Genomic DNA, 18073 nt, shown 5'->3' with positions numbered 1-18073 from the left:
GTGTCCATGGGTGGTGGCTGTACGGTGTAATTTGCAGCTTCCAGTACCAGTGGAGGTAAATTTGACCCCCATTTTCAACTGTCACAGATAATTAATACTATTATGTATCCATCCAGCCACTTGAATTTTTACAGCTCTTCTTTGTTAATACTACAGTAAACACACCCAGCCTATTTACAGGGAATCTTCCATAAATTACTTTTTCCCTTGTGAATGGTTAGGTCCATAAAAGGATCTCTTAGAAAACAGTATTTGCGAGCTCATATTAACTTGAATTTAAGAAATAATTTTATCCAAGTACTTTAACTGTGCCCATCACAGTAATATTGAGGGATCATGGGTCCAATCCTGCTCCCACTGAAGTAAATGAGAGTTTTGCCATTAACTCTAATGGGAACAAGTCCCATATGCACAAATGAAAAATGGTACAAGTTCCATCTGAAAGGACCCATAGTCTCCATTGTTTACATAGGTCTCTTAATTGACCCAATGTCTAATAACAACTACATGCATTACTCATAGTAACATCAATTGTTTAACACTGCACTGTATTATTAATGTCAACTACTGTACTTAACTGTATACAGAATACATACTTGTGTAATCTGTATAACTATACTGGCCAAACATCAGTGTGTGCTTTCTACCAAAGTAAATAAAAAGGTGTCTGCAGGAGCCATTAAAAGAAATGGTTCATTAATATCTTTTTGCTCAGTATTCTGAAAGACTGAAATGTACCATAACCAGCACTTGGCACCTGGAATGTGTTTGATAATTAATATTTTAAAATTACAGTTTGCATTTTTAAAACTATTACTAGTGACCTCAGTTGTACACAGCTTTGCCATTTCTCTGGCCTGGATAAAAGGACTGCATTATACTGCATGCAAAGCCCTTAGAAAATTCCAGCTAGTACAGCAATACTGGCTTCCCTTAGACTATTGAGTCAAAATTCAAGATCATTCTTTATCTTCAAGGAACTCAGTGTTTTGAGCCCAGGATAGCAATACTAGCAACTAAAATTCTGGGCTGAGGCTTGTGATTGAAAACTGCAGCCTCTGGCACAATGGAACTTTCCGCCACCGGGCCGAAACATGAACAACCCTTTGGAAATCAATGTAACTTCTCCCAGGAGTAAACTAAACAAGGCTTGGGCTGTGGTACAATTTATTGATCCAGCAAGGTGCCCAGGGCACTCAGTACCTGCTGAGCACCTTGCAAAAATCAAGCCTCTTGCTCATTTTTAAAATTCTTTCATCCTGCTAAATTGCACGGGCTGAGATTCTGTGAGGCGCTTCTACCTGGTGCAGCACCGACGGGCAAAGCCTATGGAAAATGGAAGGAGTGGCGGCCGTGGCTTTAAGCCCATCCAGTTCTGGGCTGTCCCGGGGGCTGCTGCAGCCCCTGGCGGGAAGTTAAACGAAAACCTCTAGGCCTAGGTGTTTGGGTAGCGCCGTTTGGTAAGGAGGTATTTGTACAGCAGCTCTGTGTCGTGACGGCGTCGCTTTATTCGCTGCCAGGTGCAGCGTGCTAGGGAGGAGCCCTTTGCCCCGGGGCTGTTAGGGATGGCGCACGGACAGCGCGCTCAGCCCCGTGTGCACAGTGCTACCCCCGAGGCGGCAGGCGGGAAAGTGCCTCTCTCTCTCTCAGACACTCCCGGAGCAGGGCTGCGCGCAGGGGCTCGCTGGAGCTCGGGGTTTCGGCTACACGCCGCTTCGCTTCCCCGGCGCGCCCGCTCCTCTGCGCGCCGGGAGGGAGCGCGTGGGGCTCGCGGCTGCCAGAGACCTGCTGCCGCGGCCGGGCGGCTCCCACAGCAGCCGGGATTAGCAACAGCCGGGGGCCCCCGCAGTTCAGCTTTCAGCGCGGCGGGGCGGAGGGCGGCGCTGCGAGTGCCTGAGAGAGGAGCGGCGAGCAGCTGTGCTGCCCTGCATCCCGCCTCACGCCGCCGCTCGAGCAGCAGCCCCCAGACATGGATTTATTCTTCCTGAGGTTACTCGCGGTGGCCTGGCTTCACCTGGAGGCTGCGGCGGAGTTCGACGGAAGGTGAGGACGAGAGACCCCCTCGCCAGCGCTGCTCCGGCCGGGGCTCCCGGGGGAGGCAGGTCTGGGGGGAGATGGCCCTGGGGGTTTGGGTTATAACAAAATGTAACGAAAAGCACCTGCAGCCCCTGCTCTCGGGCTCGGGAGGGAGGGAGAAAGGTACAAAGCTGACAGCTTGCAGGCACTTGTACTGCGGGGATCTGAGTTGTGCAGTGGAGTTGATCGAGACACCTGTGAAGCCCAAGAGACTAGCCGTTTAGCTCTCCGACCCTTTCTGGCAGAGCCAGTCCTGAACCTTGGTATAGTCAGGAGTTTTCAGTGGAGAGATCCAAACCTATTTTCTCCCCTCTTGGTGGGACGCTAAGAAAAAGAACTAAGGCAAAGTCAACACCGATTGTCAGGTCATAAACAAGTTAGTCCCATTGTTTGTACCTGCAGTTTAGCAAATGACTGAACAGCTGCAGTTGATTGTCCTCTTTTGAAACCTTGACTTACCTAATGGCAGGATTTTATTTTTTCTAAAGAGAAGTCTATGATAGACAAAAGTGAAGAACTGAATAAACTCTTTTTACGTGTGTGGTGGAGGGATGAGATTTACATCTTTTTTTTTCTTTCCACCACTAAAAAATTGTGTGGCCACCCCAGATTTAACCTTTGTGAGTCTCTCCCGCCCTTTTGCACTCATATATATTAGTGCTAAAATAATACTGAAAAGCTATACATGTAATATTAGTGTCTTACATGAACATCTCAGCTGTAAAGAGATATGCATGCTATGACAGGTTTGAACAACTCCAGACTTCTTTTAACTTTATTATGCAGCTGATACTCCTACAGGCTATCAGTACAGCTGAAAATTCCAGCCTGTGTATTATCTATGTATAATTTATCACAACAAGTCCTGGATGATTTGATCCTTTAGAAGATCATTAAAAATGTATGTAGAAGGTCTGACTGATGCAAAGCATTCTCACTTTTGGAGAGTGGAGTTCAAACTAGGGTCAAAAACAAGTGAAGCCTTGAGGTTTTAGCCTCCAGTGGAACCCTCTCTACATTCTCTCTTCTCCACTCTTCTTCACCACTCTCCAAGCCAAAAAAAAAAAAAAAAAAGCACACCTGGCTGTCATAAACTTTATTGTGGTCTTGAAATGAATTAACTGGGAAGACTGAATTGATTTCTTGCTTCTCAAGACTTTGTTGACAGCTGTGAACTAGCTGAGGCTAGTGAGAAGTAATGCATCCTCGCACATCACTTGGCATAAAGCAATTTAAAGTGGTATGAGGCTTGGTAGCCTGTCTTTCATGGCATCTAAATTATACAAATTTTATTTATACAAAGTGTGTGTACATTTTGTATGTATATGTGCCTATAAATTAAGTGTTGTTCTTGTATATATTTTTTGGTACATCATCAAGTGCTTATGGACATATACTGCAAGATTTTTTTTAAAAAAATGCTTCCTATAACACACAAACCAAAAGTAGTGCCAAGAGGCATTTAAACAATGTACTGTACTGAAAAAAAATTGCAACTCAAGTTTAAACCTGAATCTAGATAAATGAAATGTGAAAATGAGTGTTGAGGTGAAGGAATGTGTGTAATCAGTATGGTTAAACTGTGTCAAATATGGTGAAATATTTAAACACAAATCAGGGAGTAGTTCATGTATAATGAAAGACTGAATAGGTTTCAAATGAAAACATTAACTATGCTTTACTATACATGGAAATCAATTAACATGCACATACCAAATATTTATTTTTATAATTAGTTCAAATAGTATTTTTTCTTGCTTTGTTTTACATTATTAAAATGTACTAATTTTATGACATTGCTTTCTGTATGTTTGACTCCAAATGTAATCTCTTTCATTTTATAGGGATGAGGGGAAAAAAAATGAACTCCTCACTTTCCATTATTGCCTGTTTACAAGACAGAAACTTGTCTTAATTTCTGATATCTAGGACAGGTTTCAAACTTAGCCATTAGTTCAGATTTGTGAAATCAAAGTTGAAACGCTGTTGATGACAGTTTGTTACTTATACATTTTGTAAAATTCAGATATCTAATATTGCTTATGACCATCCTGTGAGTGGCAGCAGTGAGCATGCTACAAAGTATATTAGATGCAGCTATTTCTGGTTTTAAAATGTCTCTTTGGTTAACACTCCTCCCTCCCCCCCCGCCACACACTGTCCGAGTTCTACACTAGGACAGAAATACTACATGCTAATATTAAAGCAGGTATGTTAACCAGAAAGATACTTATTTTAAAATAAGTAGCATGGATTTTCTTTAAAAAGGATTTATGAATTGTAGATAAGGGTGTTTTTTGTTTGTTTGTTCTTTGTTTTTTTTAAAACTATCTTGTGCAGGTGGCCCAGACAAATAGTCTCCTCTATGGGATTGTGTCGGTTTGGAAGTAGAGTTGATTGCTGCTGGGGCTGGGCCCGTCAGTCATGGGGGCAATGCCAACGTGAGTATCATCACTGCTGGGGCTTTTAGCCACTTAGAAGGGGTTTATACACACCTATTAATAGTTTTCACATATTCACGCACACACACACACCTCTACCTCAATATAACGCTGTCCTCGGGAGCCAAAAAATCTTACCGCGTTACAGGTGAAGCCACGTTATCTCAAACTTGCTTTGATCTGCCAGAGCGTGCAGCCCGCCCTCCTGGAGCACTGCTTTACCGCGTTATATTGAATTTATATTATATTGGGTTGCATTATATTGGGGTAGAGGTGTAATTGCAGGGTTTATGACATAAATGGGGCATATTTAAAGGACACGGTCAGGTTAAAAAAACATATTTTAGGAAGCAATTTGTGTTTTATTAATAGCAGCATAGATAATTAAAGCTGAAAGAAATATTGAACGTAATTTACTCTTTTGCTGTTAATACTGTTGGTATATTTTTTCATTAAATTTTGTTTAGGCAATGAAAATAGAGTTGTCAGTTTCTTTTTTGTTTCTCATCAATTTCAATTTCTGGCTCATGTCTTAACAGAGGGCTGCAGTATTTTGGCTTGCAAAAACTGCAGAGAGGAAATATTTACATCCCAGGGAAAACAAACAACCTATTGCTGGAATTTGAACAAAAACATCTTGGAAATGTTCCTTATTGGTGTTAGGTTAAAGCCTTCTTTTGTAACCCAATCTATGGGTTTAAATCAACCTGACGGTGTCCTTTTAATAGATCACATATTAATACAGACATATCTGAATTTTTTTGCAGTGTTATAATCCTTGTTATAACTATTGATGATAATATAAATAAGACTTCATTAAATCAATTTTAAAAATAGCATTACACTGGTAACCAGAGCAATACAAAAGTGCTGATTTTTTTTCCAGGGTGGGGGAAGGAGATCTCAATTACGTTTATAGGTTTTCATCCTGAAAACACTTAATATATACTTAACTTGTGAGTAGTTTTCCGTAGGTATTTTCAAGATCAGATCTTTGGCAACTTTTGCATTTTGATCCAGAGGCATAAGCTTGCAAAGTTAGATGAATTTCTGCTAAACAATATACAAGCAGAGCTAAGAGGTGAACATTGATTACTGCTCATTTTGCAGTGCTGTGAGAGTATAGCAGCAGGTGAAAGAAAGTGGCAGCGGAGATCCCAATCTAGTCTCTAAGCAAAGGTTTTGGTCAAATCTGTAAATAACAATAATAGTTACCCCTTATAAATGGAGAAGGTTAATATAATACAGCATTTAATGGATAATAAAAAGGTGACTAATTAAAAATAGATGTAAAGTGCTGTTGGAATATAACAAGCATGGAATTCTATTTAGCACCTCTGGGCCCACATCATCAGTCCTTTGGATTTTAGAACTGCAATTTGTAAGAGAAATAGTCATTTCCCTGATATAAATATTTTTATAGGGAAGGACTGCGCTCAGGGGTAATAGAATCTATGGCTATCTTTTTTATAACACAAATATACAAATGAAAATCAAACAGAGCATGTGTGTCATACTACAGATACTCTTAAGCAGCAAGGCATAAGTGAGTTTTACTATATTTAAATAGTATTTAGTTCTCTTGATTTCCCCTTCCCCAGCTAAGTTCTCACTTTTGTCGTGACAATGAGCTCAGCTCATCATGGTGGTAACATTCAGATTGAAACCAATCCGTATTTCATATTTGATCTTCAAGTCCCCACCACTGCCAATTCTGCTTTGATGTGCAGCCAGTATTATAGTTTCAGGAAGTGACTGGCTCATAGTGATAATGGCACAAAATACGTAACTAACAGTGGAAGGTGAACTTTTATTGCCCCATAGCAAAAAGTGATGAGCTTAATTCTTTCAGTTTTGTGTACTGTTGGCATGAAAATGTCCCTGCAGTTCTAAGAATAAAATGTGATACTGTCTTGAAAGTTAGTGTTGCTGTCATAAAGTAATTAGCAGCTATGAATTGGGAGGGTGAAAGAGTCCCTCATTCTGTCTCTTGGCAGCATGGAAGACATCACTATAAACTTCAAAGATTTCTCCCCCTTTTCCCTGTGGTCTGTATTCTCTTTAAGTATGTATGTTCCATGTTTCAGAATTATGGTAGTGTTCTGAATATGTTTCAAAGACACAATTAATAGTTTTCTAACAGAAAATAGAAGAGTATGCCATCTCTAAATCGTATTTTCATAATATTTCTTATTTAGTCACAGCAGCTGGTTTTAGTTAACCCATAAATTGTCCTTGAAAATCTGACATATATTTCAAAATCATACTGCTTAGATTTGTTTCAGGCACAGAGTCAAGTCTGAAATTATTCAAGGGCAGGGGTAGGCAACCTATGGCACGTTTGCTGAAGGTGGCACGCGAGCTGATTTTCAGTGGCACTCACGCTGCCTGGGTCCTAGCCACTGGTCCGGGGGGCTCTGCATTTTAATTTAATTTTAAATGAAGCTTCTTAAACATTTTAAAAACTGTATTTACTTTACATACAACAATAGTTTAGTTATATATTATAAACTTATAGAAAGAGACCTTCTAAAAAGGTTAAAATGTATTACTGGCACGCGAAACCTTAAATTAGAGTGAATAAATGAAGACTTGGTACACCACTTCTGAAAGGTTGCCGACCCCTGTTCTAGGGACTTCTTTTTTAAAAGGAAGTTAATAATTATCGATGAGCTTCCCTTTACTTATTTCTTAATTGATATGTCTAAGTGACTTTGTGGGCATGCTTTCAAGTCTATTTATGAAATTTTGAGAATAGCAAACAAAAGCCCATTTTTCACATATCTTCTGTTTCAAACTCTGTGGAATATTTGGTAATTTATTCCTGATATCACTGCTTTCAACAGGAATAATGAGAAAGTATGTTAAGGCTACAAAATTATTATTATTACTTATTTAACTGCAAGGAGGCATCTAATCAAAATGCTTTTAGAATTCAGTCATAGAAACAAAAGGAGTCAAATGCTTCCTACATGTGCATTTCATGAACTATGGGGAAAATGGTTATATGGTTACTGTTAGTTTTTTTTCATACACACAAGTAACCATATTATTTCAGTCTAAACTTCGTATTAGAATTTTATTTTAGATTAAGGGAAATAACAAAATGAGGAAGAACAAAAGCTAAGTGTTTATGAGATAGTACGTAGTTAGTATTGTCTCTGTAACATGCCACATCGACTATGCTTGACAAAATGGCAGCAGTTCCTACAGACCACTAGTATTCAATATTTACAGATGTAGTCCAAAGAAAACAGTTGCATAGCTAAACCCATCCTTTCTGATGTCATGGTCTCTCTTTGGTGTCTGTTCACATGATGCTACTTATTGCTTTCAGTACTGGATGGTACACCCTTCCCCTTTTGCTACTGATTCTGTTTTTGAATTATGTTAAAAGCTCAGGCCATGGCTACACTTACAGATGTAGAGCGCTTTAGGTTAAACCAGCCTTTGGAGAGCACACCAGGGAAAGGGCTCCAGTCTGTCCAAACTGACAGCTGCAAGCGCACTGCGTGGCCACGTTTACGGCACTGGAAGCAGCATTTGGAGCGGTGCATTATGGGCAGCTATCCCACAGAGCACCTCTTCCCATTCTGGCGCTGTGGCTTGTGGGAAGGGGGCATGGAGTGCGGGGCATTCTGGGTCCTGTCCCAACGTCCCGTGATGCATCGCTTCGCATCCCAGCAATCCCTGTGTTTCCATCCACATTTGGCACCATCTTTTAATGGTTTATGTGCAGAGCACACTTTGTCTTCCCTTTCTGTCTGTGGGAATGGAGCCCGAACTGCTGCGGAACATGCTGACGAGTCTCGCCAGCATGTCTCGTTTGGCAGTCGAGTTGCTGCGTAAGATCCAAAGTAACAGTGAGGAGTCCGATGATAACGAGTCGTCTGAGGCATACAACACAAAATTGCTTGTCTCATTCATGGACATGCTCTTCACCGTGGAACGCCGCTTTTGAACTTGAGAAACAAGTACTGAGTGGTGGGATCATATCGTCCTGCAAGTGTGAGATGACTATCAGTGGCTGCAGAACTTTTGGATGAGAAAAGCCACATTCATGGGACTGTGTGCTGAGCTCACCCGCACCCTGCGGCGCAAGGACACGAGACTGAGAGCTGTCCTGCCCATGGAGAAGCGGGTGGATAGTGCAGTCTGGAAACTGGCAACTCCAGACAGCTACTGATTGGTCGCTGACCAGTTTGGAGTGGGAAAATCAATGGCTGGAATTGTGTTGATGCAAGTTTTCGGGGCCATTAATTGCATCCTGCTCAGAAGAACTGTGACACCAGGTAACGTGCTTGACATTGTGGCTGGCTTTGAACAAATGGGTTTCCGTAACTGCAGAGAGGCAATAGATGGGACGCATATTCCAATTCTGGCACCAGATCACCTAGCTTCCAAGTACATTAACCGAAAGGGGTATTTCTCTATGGTTCTCCAAGCGCTTGTGGATCACCATGGTAATTTCCTTGACATTAATGCAGACTGGCCCAGAAGGGTGCATGACGCATGCATCTTTCGGAACACTAGCCTGTTCAAGAAGATGCAAGCCGGGGCTTTTTTCCCAGACCAGAGGATCACTGTAGGGGAAGTCAAAATGCCTGTTGTGATCCTTGGAGACCCCGCTTACCCTTTAATGCTGTGGCTCATGAACCCCCTACACAGGGAGCCTGGACAGCATCCAGGAATGGTTCAACTACAGGATGAGCCAGTGCCGAATGACTGTGGAGTGTGCTTTTGGCCGTTTGAAGAGCCGCTGGCGCTCTCTTTATGAGAAGATGGACATGGCCGAAGACAGCATCCCCGCCGTTATATCCGTGTGCTGTACCCTCCATAATATTTGTGAAGGGAAGGGTGAAAGCTTCACTCAGGCATGGGCCTTGGAGGTTCAGCAGGAGGCTGAATTTGCACAACCAGAGAGCAGGACTATTAGAGGGGCCCAGCGTGGGGCTGCAAGGATTAGGGATGCCTTGAGGGAGCAATTTGAGGCTGAAAACTAGCAGTAATATCTGGTTCTCTGCATGGGAGTTAAGTGCAGTGGCTGTTTGGTACACTGACTTGCAGTGCTTGTTGCTTTCCTGGGCTAAGGTATATTTTGCTTCATGCACTAATAAAGTAAGGGAAGGGTCTTCTCCTGCAATGCAGCTTCCACCTGGCCCATATGCAACTTACCTGTGTCCAGCAGTGGTTGCGCCGCCCCTCACGGCACAGTCGCACGGACACATTAGCCTGACTGGGACAAGAACCATGCTGGCTCTCCCAATAACCCTGCACAGGTGCATAGCCCACGTTCTGGCTGAGAGTTTTGAAGAGATCACCGATGCCGATTACCACGATGTGATAGACCACATCAATGCGCTATTCCATATCTAGGCATGCATGCAGCCCTTATCCTCCTCGCCCAAAGAGCCCATACCTAAAAACTTCCTTCCTGAAAAGAGAGCTGCTTACCAGGAACCTCCTCTGTTGTTTGTCCTTCCCCAAGCACCAGACACCGACTGACTGCCTTCCTCCTGGCTCAAGAAGAGCTCCTGGCTGCATGCATCCAGGGATTCCAGGGTGTCTCCCCCCACCTCAGCACCATCACTCATGCTTTCCTCCTCCTCCTCCTCCACTTGCTGTTCTGGGCTTGGACGTGTCCAGAGTGGTCGTTGCAGTGGAGGCAGGATCGCCCCCAAATATCCTGTCCAGCTCTTTGTAGAATTTGCAGGTTGTGGGGGCAGCACCAGAGCAGCCGTTTGCCTCACGGGCTTTGTGGTAGGCATTCCGCAGCTCCTTCACTTTAATTCGACACTGCACCTCATCCCAGTCATGACCGTTGTCCATCATGGCCCTTGATATGTGCCTGAAGGTATCATAATTCCTACGGCTGAAGCACAGCTGGGGCTGCACAGCTTCCTCCCCCCAAACACTGATGAGGTCCAGCACCTTGCCACTGCTCCATACTGGGGATCACCTGGTACATGGAGGCATGGCCACCTGGAAAGATGTGCTGAGAACACTCCACGCCTGGTTGAGAAAACGGGAAAGGGATTTTCAAAATTCCCAGGGAATTTAAAGGGCGGGTCTAATGCTTGGTCACTTGAGGACAGGGCAGTAGAATTCAAAAGTGATGACCAGAGTGGCTAGACCAGGCATTGTGGGACAGTTCCGGAGGTGAATCAGAGCACATTAGGTGTCCACACTGGCACTCTGGCTCCAGTGAGAACGCAACAAACGTTATTCCTCTCAGGGAGGTGGAGTACCAGGAGCGCTCCAGCCGCGGAGTCAGAGCGGTCTATGTGCCTTGCCAGTGTGGACGGGGAGTGAGGTAGAGCGCTCTTGGCGGCTTTATTGCACTATAACGCGCAAGTGTAGCCAAGGCCTCAGAAAAATTGAGTGCAGTTCTGATGCCATTATTTGGGTGGCATTATATTGTAAGGGGCGGTTCTGTTGCAGCAAGCGCATCTATACTAATCCCCACTACTTAAATCTTTCGTATTTTTTCTGTTTGGATTTTGGAATTGAATAGGGATGACATCATTCATAGTGACTGTAAGAATATATTTTTTTCAGATTCCCTTTAAAATATTTTGTAGACTAAAATGGGGGCAAAAATCCCTCCCCCTTCTCTCTGTTCTGCCATATTTCTTAAAACATAAAACTCCAAACCCATTATTTACATCTTCTTCACTCTCAAGTAACTTTTCCAAAGAGCTCAAAGATGAATTTTTCAGTGTTCCATGCCCACACTTGGGGCCACATTTTGAAAAGAGCTCAGCGCCTAGCAGCTCCCATTGAGATACTTACAGCCAAATGACTTCCAACATACTGAGCTCTTTTGAAAAACTGGCAATTCCTTTTGGTGCTTAAATGGGAGCCGAACTCTTGTGCGGGACGCGGATGACATCTGGCTGATTATGGAGTCCTTTTGAAAATTCTGTCTGTAGCTCATGATGAGAGGTTAAACTAAATGAAATTGAATCTTTCTGGTGCAGGAGGCTAAATTGCAAATCTACCCCCAGCTATCCATTTCAAGGTGGTGGTGGTTAATATGAGAGAGCAAGCTGGCATAGACACACGACCTGACCCTCCCCCTCCAGATGGGGAGGGGTGACAGATAGATCTGACCATCCCTGCCCGGCACTTTCTGTCCTCCATGCCTGGCTGGGCCCTTGGGACAGACCCTCCTCTCCCAGTACCTGGCACTGTGTCTTCCCAAGGCAACACTTGGGGGTGGGAAGGGCACGTGCAGGGTCTTCTCCCCTCTCCAGATTTCTGCCAGGGTTCACACCAGAATGTGGCCAGCAGCAGCATTTCAGCACTATGTGGGAGGGAAGGGATGGGAGCTGCTTCCAGCCATAGGGGAGGATGAAGGGGGAATGATGATCTGACCTGTGTCTTTGCAGAGCTTATCTCTTCTCCTTCAAGAGTTGTCCCTGTGGGTGCTCCACTCCAGGTCAAAGTGTGTCCCTGTGCCTTCAATCAGAGATTTTCGCAGCAGTTCTCATACAGGCCATGCACAGGTGGTGTCTGCCTCGCATGCTGTCAGTGCTTGAACAGCACGTGCATGGCCCAGACTCCTCAGTTCCTTCTCTACCATCCCTGTCCAGAGACAGAGTTTAGCAGTCTCACTAGTTTCACTCTTCATAGCCTTTGTTTAGATACAGTTCTAGTAGTTAATTAGTTTTTGTTACTTATTTAGATAAGTTTTAGTTATTACTTACCTCCTATTTTTTTGTTTTAAAAAAATTCTTTACGTCAGTGTTAGAGATTCCCAATATACCTGGTTCTCTAGGCCTCAAGAGATGCATAATATGCAGAGACGCCATCCCCATCTCTGATGGCCATTCTCAGTGTGTATGATGTTTAGGGGAATCCCATGTACCCCAAAAATGTGTGCACTATAGTAAATTTAAAGCCTGGACCTGCAAGGACACTGACCTCACACCTGCATCGGACCCAGGCCAGCAGTCTGCCTCCCAACAGAATTAAGTGCTGAAATCCTCAAAGATAAAAACCGCAACCACAAACAATGATGCCAAGCTACGAGACGAACCAACAGCTCAGCTAGCAGAGGACGTTGCACCTGACACCTCTCCAACTAATAAACACTCATCTATCTCGCCCAAGGAGGCTATTATGCCTCCGCCACCAACAACAGCTGACGATTTCACACAGTTCCAGGACTTATTTAAAAGAGTTGCCGATGAGCTCAAGATCTGAACACCAACACAAGCTTACCGAAATTTTACAACCCACCACCTCTTCCAAAATAGCATTGCCGATCAGTGGGGCCATCATGGAACCAGCTAAAACCGTATGGCAGACCCCGACCGTTATACCCCAGGAAAGCGGACCGCAAATATTACTTCCCCTCCAAAGTTTCCGTGTTTCTCTTTACACACCTGTTGCCCAATTTGTTGGTGATTGAGGAAGCCAACCAGAAAAATAAACAGCAATATTTCTGGTCTACCCCATCTGATAAGGATAGCAAGAGGATGGACTTATTTGGCTGCAAAGTGTATTCATCTTCCACCTTACAATTTAGGGTGGTGAGCTATGTGGCTCTATTAGCAAAGTATGACCACAGGAACTACACTAAATTCATGGAATTTATTAATGACATTCCTGAGGACAAGCAGCGATAATTTAAAGCTGTGATCTCTGAGGGACAGATGATATCCCATATGGCTCTTCAGGCTGCCCTTGATGCTGCCGACATGGCTGCCAGATCCACCACCACAGCCATTGTCATGTGGTGAGCCTCATGATTCGGTTCCTCTTCCATCCCACGGGAGATACAGAATGCTGTTGAATATCTTCCTTTCGATGGCGAGAAACTATTTGCAGCAAAAACGAAGAGCCCAACAATGACGCTCCTCCCACCATCCACAGCGTCTCAACCCCCTCCACTGAACAAGCAGATCTGAAGCTTTGGTCAAGGGTGTAGAAGACCTCCCACCCGCTCCAGCGCCTACTGCAACCATCCATCCTTTTGGACACCATCTGCTCCCATTCCTCACCAACTGGGAAGCTATCACTATGGCAAATGGGTCCTAGAAATCATTCCCATCAGGCTATATCATCCTCTTCCTCGCCATGCCCCCCCACTCCCTCTCCCCATCCATCTTCAGGGACCCCTCTCACGAACACTTGCTCTGTCAAGAGGTGCACCATCTTCTACGACTAGGAGCAGTGGAGTGAGTACCCACTCAATGCTGAGGGAATGGATTTTATTCCCGCTATTTCTTGACCAAAAAGAAGAGTGGAGGGATGGCGACCTAGTCTCGATCTTCAACAATTAAACAGGCTAGTCAAGAAACAAAAACTCAGGAGGGTTACAGTGTCAACAATCATTCCGACGTTGGAGCAGGGAGATTGGGGAATCGTTTTTTTTTTTCTTATATGGATGACTGTCTCAAGTCTCTCACATTGTTGGAAGCTATTCGAGTAACCTACACAACCGTAAATTGCTTCCACAGCCTTGGCCTGCAAATAAGCATAAACAAATCTACTTTACATCCTACCCAGCAATTAAACTTAATAGAAGCCCAACTCAGTTCCACCACAGGTCTCATGTCACTTCTAAAGGACAGATTTCATACACTGAGCAACCTCATTGTGAGGGTACAGAGCAGCCCGCAGGTCACTGCCCAACACTGCCTACAACTTTTAGGCCACATGGCCGCATGCACATGCGTTGTTGTGAACGCATGCCTGTGCATTCGATGCCTACAGGGCTGGCTAGCCAGTCTACAAACCCAACATGCACAGACGAAGCAGCCTTATGCCCTCAAAAGTCAAAGATTTGCTCATATGGTGGACCCTTCCTTTCTACTTGTGTTTTGGGGTCCCCTTCCATTGGGATCCTCCCTCCATTATCATCATGACAGATGCATCCCTCACTAACTGGGGAGCACACATGGACCATCTCATGACTCATGGCCTCTGGTCTTCTACAGAAACCACGCTGCATATAAACCTCCTAGAGCTCCGAGATGTCCGCAGTGCCTGCCCCCATTTTCTTCCTCTCATCAAGAACCACAAGACCAGAGTCATGACGGACAACATCTAATGTATGTTTTACATAAACAGACAAGGGGGAGCTCAATCCCACTCCCTGTGCATCCGAGGCTATAAAACTTTGGAACAAGTGCCTCCAACACAATATTCATATCTCAGTCTCGTGCCTCCCAGGTTCTCAGAACGCTTTGCTGAACATTCTCATGATACTCCCAAATCCTCCTTCCAAAACTGGCATGTTCTTTAAGGGTGCTACAACACCTGAAATAATTGAAAGAGCTCCCAAGAATTTTGGATTATGCCTCTGATGTTTTCCCAGAATCAGTTTGTGAACACAAGTGCAAATTTAAGTTAGCTATCTAAGTCCATATTGACGTTCCTGAATAAAAATAGCAAGATTTTCAAAGGCACTGAACACCTGCAGCTCCAGATGACTACAACGAGACTTGTACGTGCTCAGCACTCAGAAAATTGACCCAGTGGGATTTAGGAGCCTAATGTTAGAGACCTTTAAAAATACTGACCCTATATACCATAACAGCCAGTGAAGGATCAAACAGTGTTTCTGGGATTTATAGGTCTGATGTGAAGATTTGGCTTGTGGATTAAACCTGGCATACAAAGGCTAACTTTGAAGTGACCGAAACTTTTAAAACCAATATAATATTTTAACTGGTAGGTTTTTTTGTGTATTAATAAAAATGCAGATATTCATATATTGAGGCCCTGATCCTGCAAATTGCCCTGCACAGGCAGATCCTTGCAGTTGTTTGGAGCTCCCTTGATTTCAGTGGGCCTGTGAATGTACACAGTGATTGGTCCATGTGGAGTAATCTGTAGCATTTCAGCCTTAGTTTGCTTTTTGCATCTTTAAATTCCAAAACTGAAATTACTTCATAAATTTCCAGTTGTGCAACCCTTACTTGTGTAGTAGTATTGTGTCTGCAGCAAGTGCCAGATATGGATGCTTAAAAATATGAAGCTCGCTTGGATTTTTACATAATGCGTATTGCTGTGGTATCTAAGTGCTGCACAAAATTAAAGCCCCGTTCATGTGTTGTTTTTTTCCCCTCCTCACTTCCTGTCTTCCTCCAGAGTGTTTTGTTTACAGTATAGATAGCCATGGTACTCTTTTTTTTTTCTAATTAAATTGTATGCATTTTTACATATGTGCCTGCACGCAGTGAATGCACTTTAAAAGCATGTATGAATAACTGTAACAAGACAAGCCTGTCACTTGATTAGCTGAAGATAACTAACTGATAAATCAGCTAGGATTCAATGGTTCCCTCAGTTGTAGTAGTGCAAAGGGGACCTTCTGTGTGGAAAACTCCTGTTTTGTAACCAGCTTTGCGATGGACACGCTGTCCATTCCCAAGGCCACCTCCATGGGTCTGAAATGTGCAGCTGGGTATGGGATGAGCCAAGATAGGAAAGATTTGGGCATGCGTCATCCCACCCACTTCACTCTGTGTGTGTGTGTGTGTGTGTGTGTGTGTGTGTGTGTGTGTCTCTCTCTCTCACACACACACACACACACACACACACACACACACACACACACACACACACACACACACCTACCTACCTCCAGGCACCAGCAGAAAAGCTAGTGGAAAGTTAATGCAGCCTCAGACTGCTTGAATTGTTCAGCCTCCATATCTATGATGGGAAATTCCTGGGCAGAGGGAGATTCCTGAGGCAACAGCAGCTCAAGGGAATCCTGGCAGCCTATTTCCAATGGAGCTTCACTGCCAGTGGTCTGATGGGGCACTGAGAGTTCCAGAGCTGGTAATGAGCCTCTTTGTGACCAGCCCTGGCCTCTGTATATTCTACGATATCCACAGAGCTTGAGGGCAGTCCTTGGGTTCAGAGAATACCCTATGAAGGTACAGTAGTTGTCTTCTCACCAGGGTTGCCTCCCCTGAGTATTTCTATATGAGAGGGCAATCCAGGCCTAAACTTGCAAATGTCTCTGTTGGGCCAGATGTTGGTGTAAATCAGCAAAGCTTCACTGAAGTCCGTGAAGCTGTGCTGATTTACACTAGCTGAGGATCTGGCTCAACCATGCTGAGAAGTATGTTAACCAGCTAGATGACGCGTATAAACAATGCATCCAACGTTACTGTATACTGAAGAGGATTATTCTGGGGTTTAGCATAACAGATAGCTCAGGTACAGGATGAAAAAGATATTGTTTCAATGCAGTGCCTTATCAGTGAAATTATATGGCCCATTAAACTCTTTGATTTTTTTTCAGCATGAGTGTGGCACTTCTGTACCTACCAACAATTCAGTGTGGTTTGTTTCAGGGTACTCCCCACTCCCCATTACTTTATCTAAGCAATAATCTGAGTTCATCATGGGAACAGTGTTTCTTTGTTTGATTTATTGGTCCATTTGATTGAATTATTCACTTCTATGTTGCTAAACAAGAACCAAGATTCTCTACTTAGATTACAAATGTTTCTGTGGTTCTTTCAGTGGCCATACAAGATTGTTTCTACATGTCCATATATTTTTTATGTAAGATGCACCTGCTTTGGACTTGCCCGCATGCCTATTTGCAGCTCAGTTGTATGCCAGTTTTACAAGGTTAAGCTACACTAAACATTCATGCTGTGCATTGCCCAGAGAACATTTGTTTTCCATTTTAAAGTGTCTGAAATTGTAGCTGAAGTATAACAGCCAAGATATAAATGTATTTTAGTAAATAAAGTTTTGAGAATGAGAGACTTTATTAAGATAAAGTAGAAACTAAAATGTAAATCTTTTGAAAAAAATAGCTATAAAAATCAATTTGAAGTTTCATTTTGAATGCAGATTGGACAACTCCTTTGCCAGGGTCAGTGGTGAGAAGAAATCTTCTTCCTGCATTCAAATATGTACAAATATGAAGGCTAAATCCTCAGCTGAAATAAAATAGTAGCTATTCTGTCGGCTCCTCAGCTGGTATGAACTGGTACAGCTCCATTGCGGTCAATGGAGCTATACCAATTTATTCCACCTGAGGATTTGGCCATTTATCTTCAAATATATATTGCCATTGGACAGAAAGATAGAAGTGGCATATCAGTAGGAAGTGTTTAACTGAAATTCCTAGAGTAGATTTTATTTTTTTTAATAGTGATGTAATTTATGCCCATCAGCCATCCAACAATGGAACGCTCCTTAGCAATAACAAAGTCTCTGTGAGATGTCCTGAGAAGTCTTTAATTAAATGATAGGTGTACTTAAAATAACATCTATCTATCATCTTCCACCATTAAGGTAACTGAGCATCTTATAAAGAGATCTTAACAAAAATAGGCCAATGATCAAATTTCCTACCATCTTCCAGTGAAGTAATTGTGATTGTTTTAATGCCATAGGTGCAGGGCAGTCAAAGGAATTAAACAATTCAATATTCATCCCATTGGTAAAAGTACTGTATAAGACTACACAAACCAGCCTCAGTCATGCAGAAGTGGTTTGGTAGTTTTAGCTAAACATAGTAAAATGCAGAGCTTTTATATTACTGACACCAGGGAGTGGGGCTTTCACTAGTA

The 18073-nt window shown here is 43.3% G+C and overlaps 1 protein-coding gene across 7 annotated transcripts in view; it reads left to right on the top strand.

Moving 5' to 3' along the window:
* The first annotated feature begins 1907 nt into the window (after nt 1-1907).
* NPNT (nephronectin) overlaps nt 1908-18073 on the top strand; it is a 665225-nt gene continuing 649059 nt past the window's right edge. For 5 of the 7 annotated variants that reach the window (XR_007773242.1, XM_050944501.1, XM_050944498.1 and 2 more), the window contains exons 1-2: nt 1960-2043; nt 4417-4517. Coding sequence is in view for 5 of the 7 variants with exons in the window: in XM_050944501.1 (XP_050800458.1) it covers nt 1970-2043; nt 4417-4517 (175 nt within the window). In the remaining 2 variants the exon portion in view is untranslated. Of the gene's footprint in view, nt 2044-4416; nt 4518-18073 lie in introns of all 7 variants that reach the window. The other 2 variants (XM_050944505.1, XM_050944503.1) reach the window with 2 other exon arrangements.

This window comes from Gopherus flavomarginatus, chromosome 3, assembly GCF_025201925.1.
Source record: "Gopherus flavomarginatus isolate rGopFla2 chromosome 3, rGopFla2.mat.asm, whole genome shotgun sequence".
Taxonomy (NCBI): Eukaryota; Metazoa; Chordata; order Testudines; family Testudinidae; genus Gopherus; species Gopherus flavomarginatus.
This window is presented reverse-complemented; position numbering and strand designations above follow the sequence as displayed.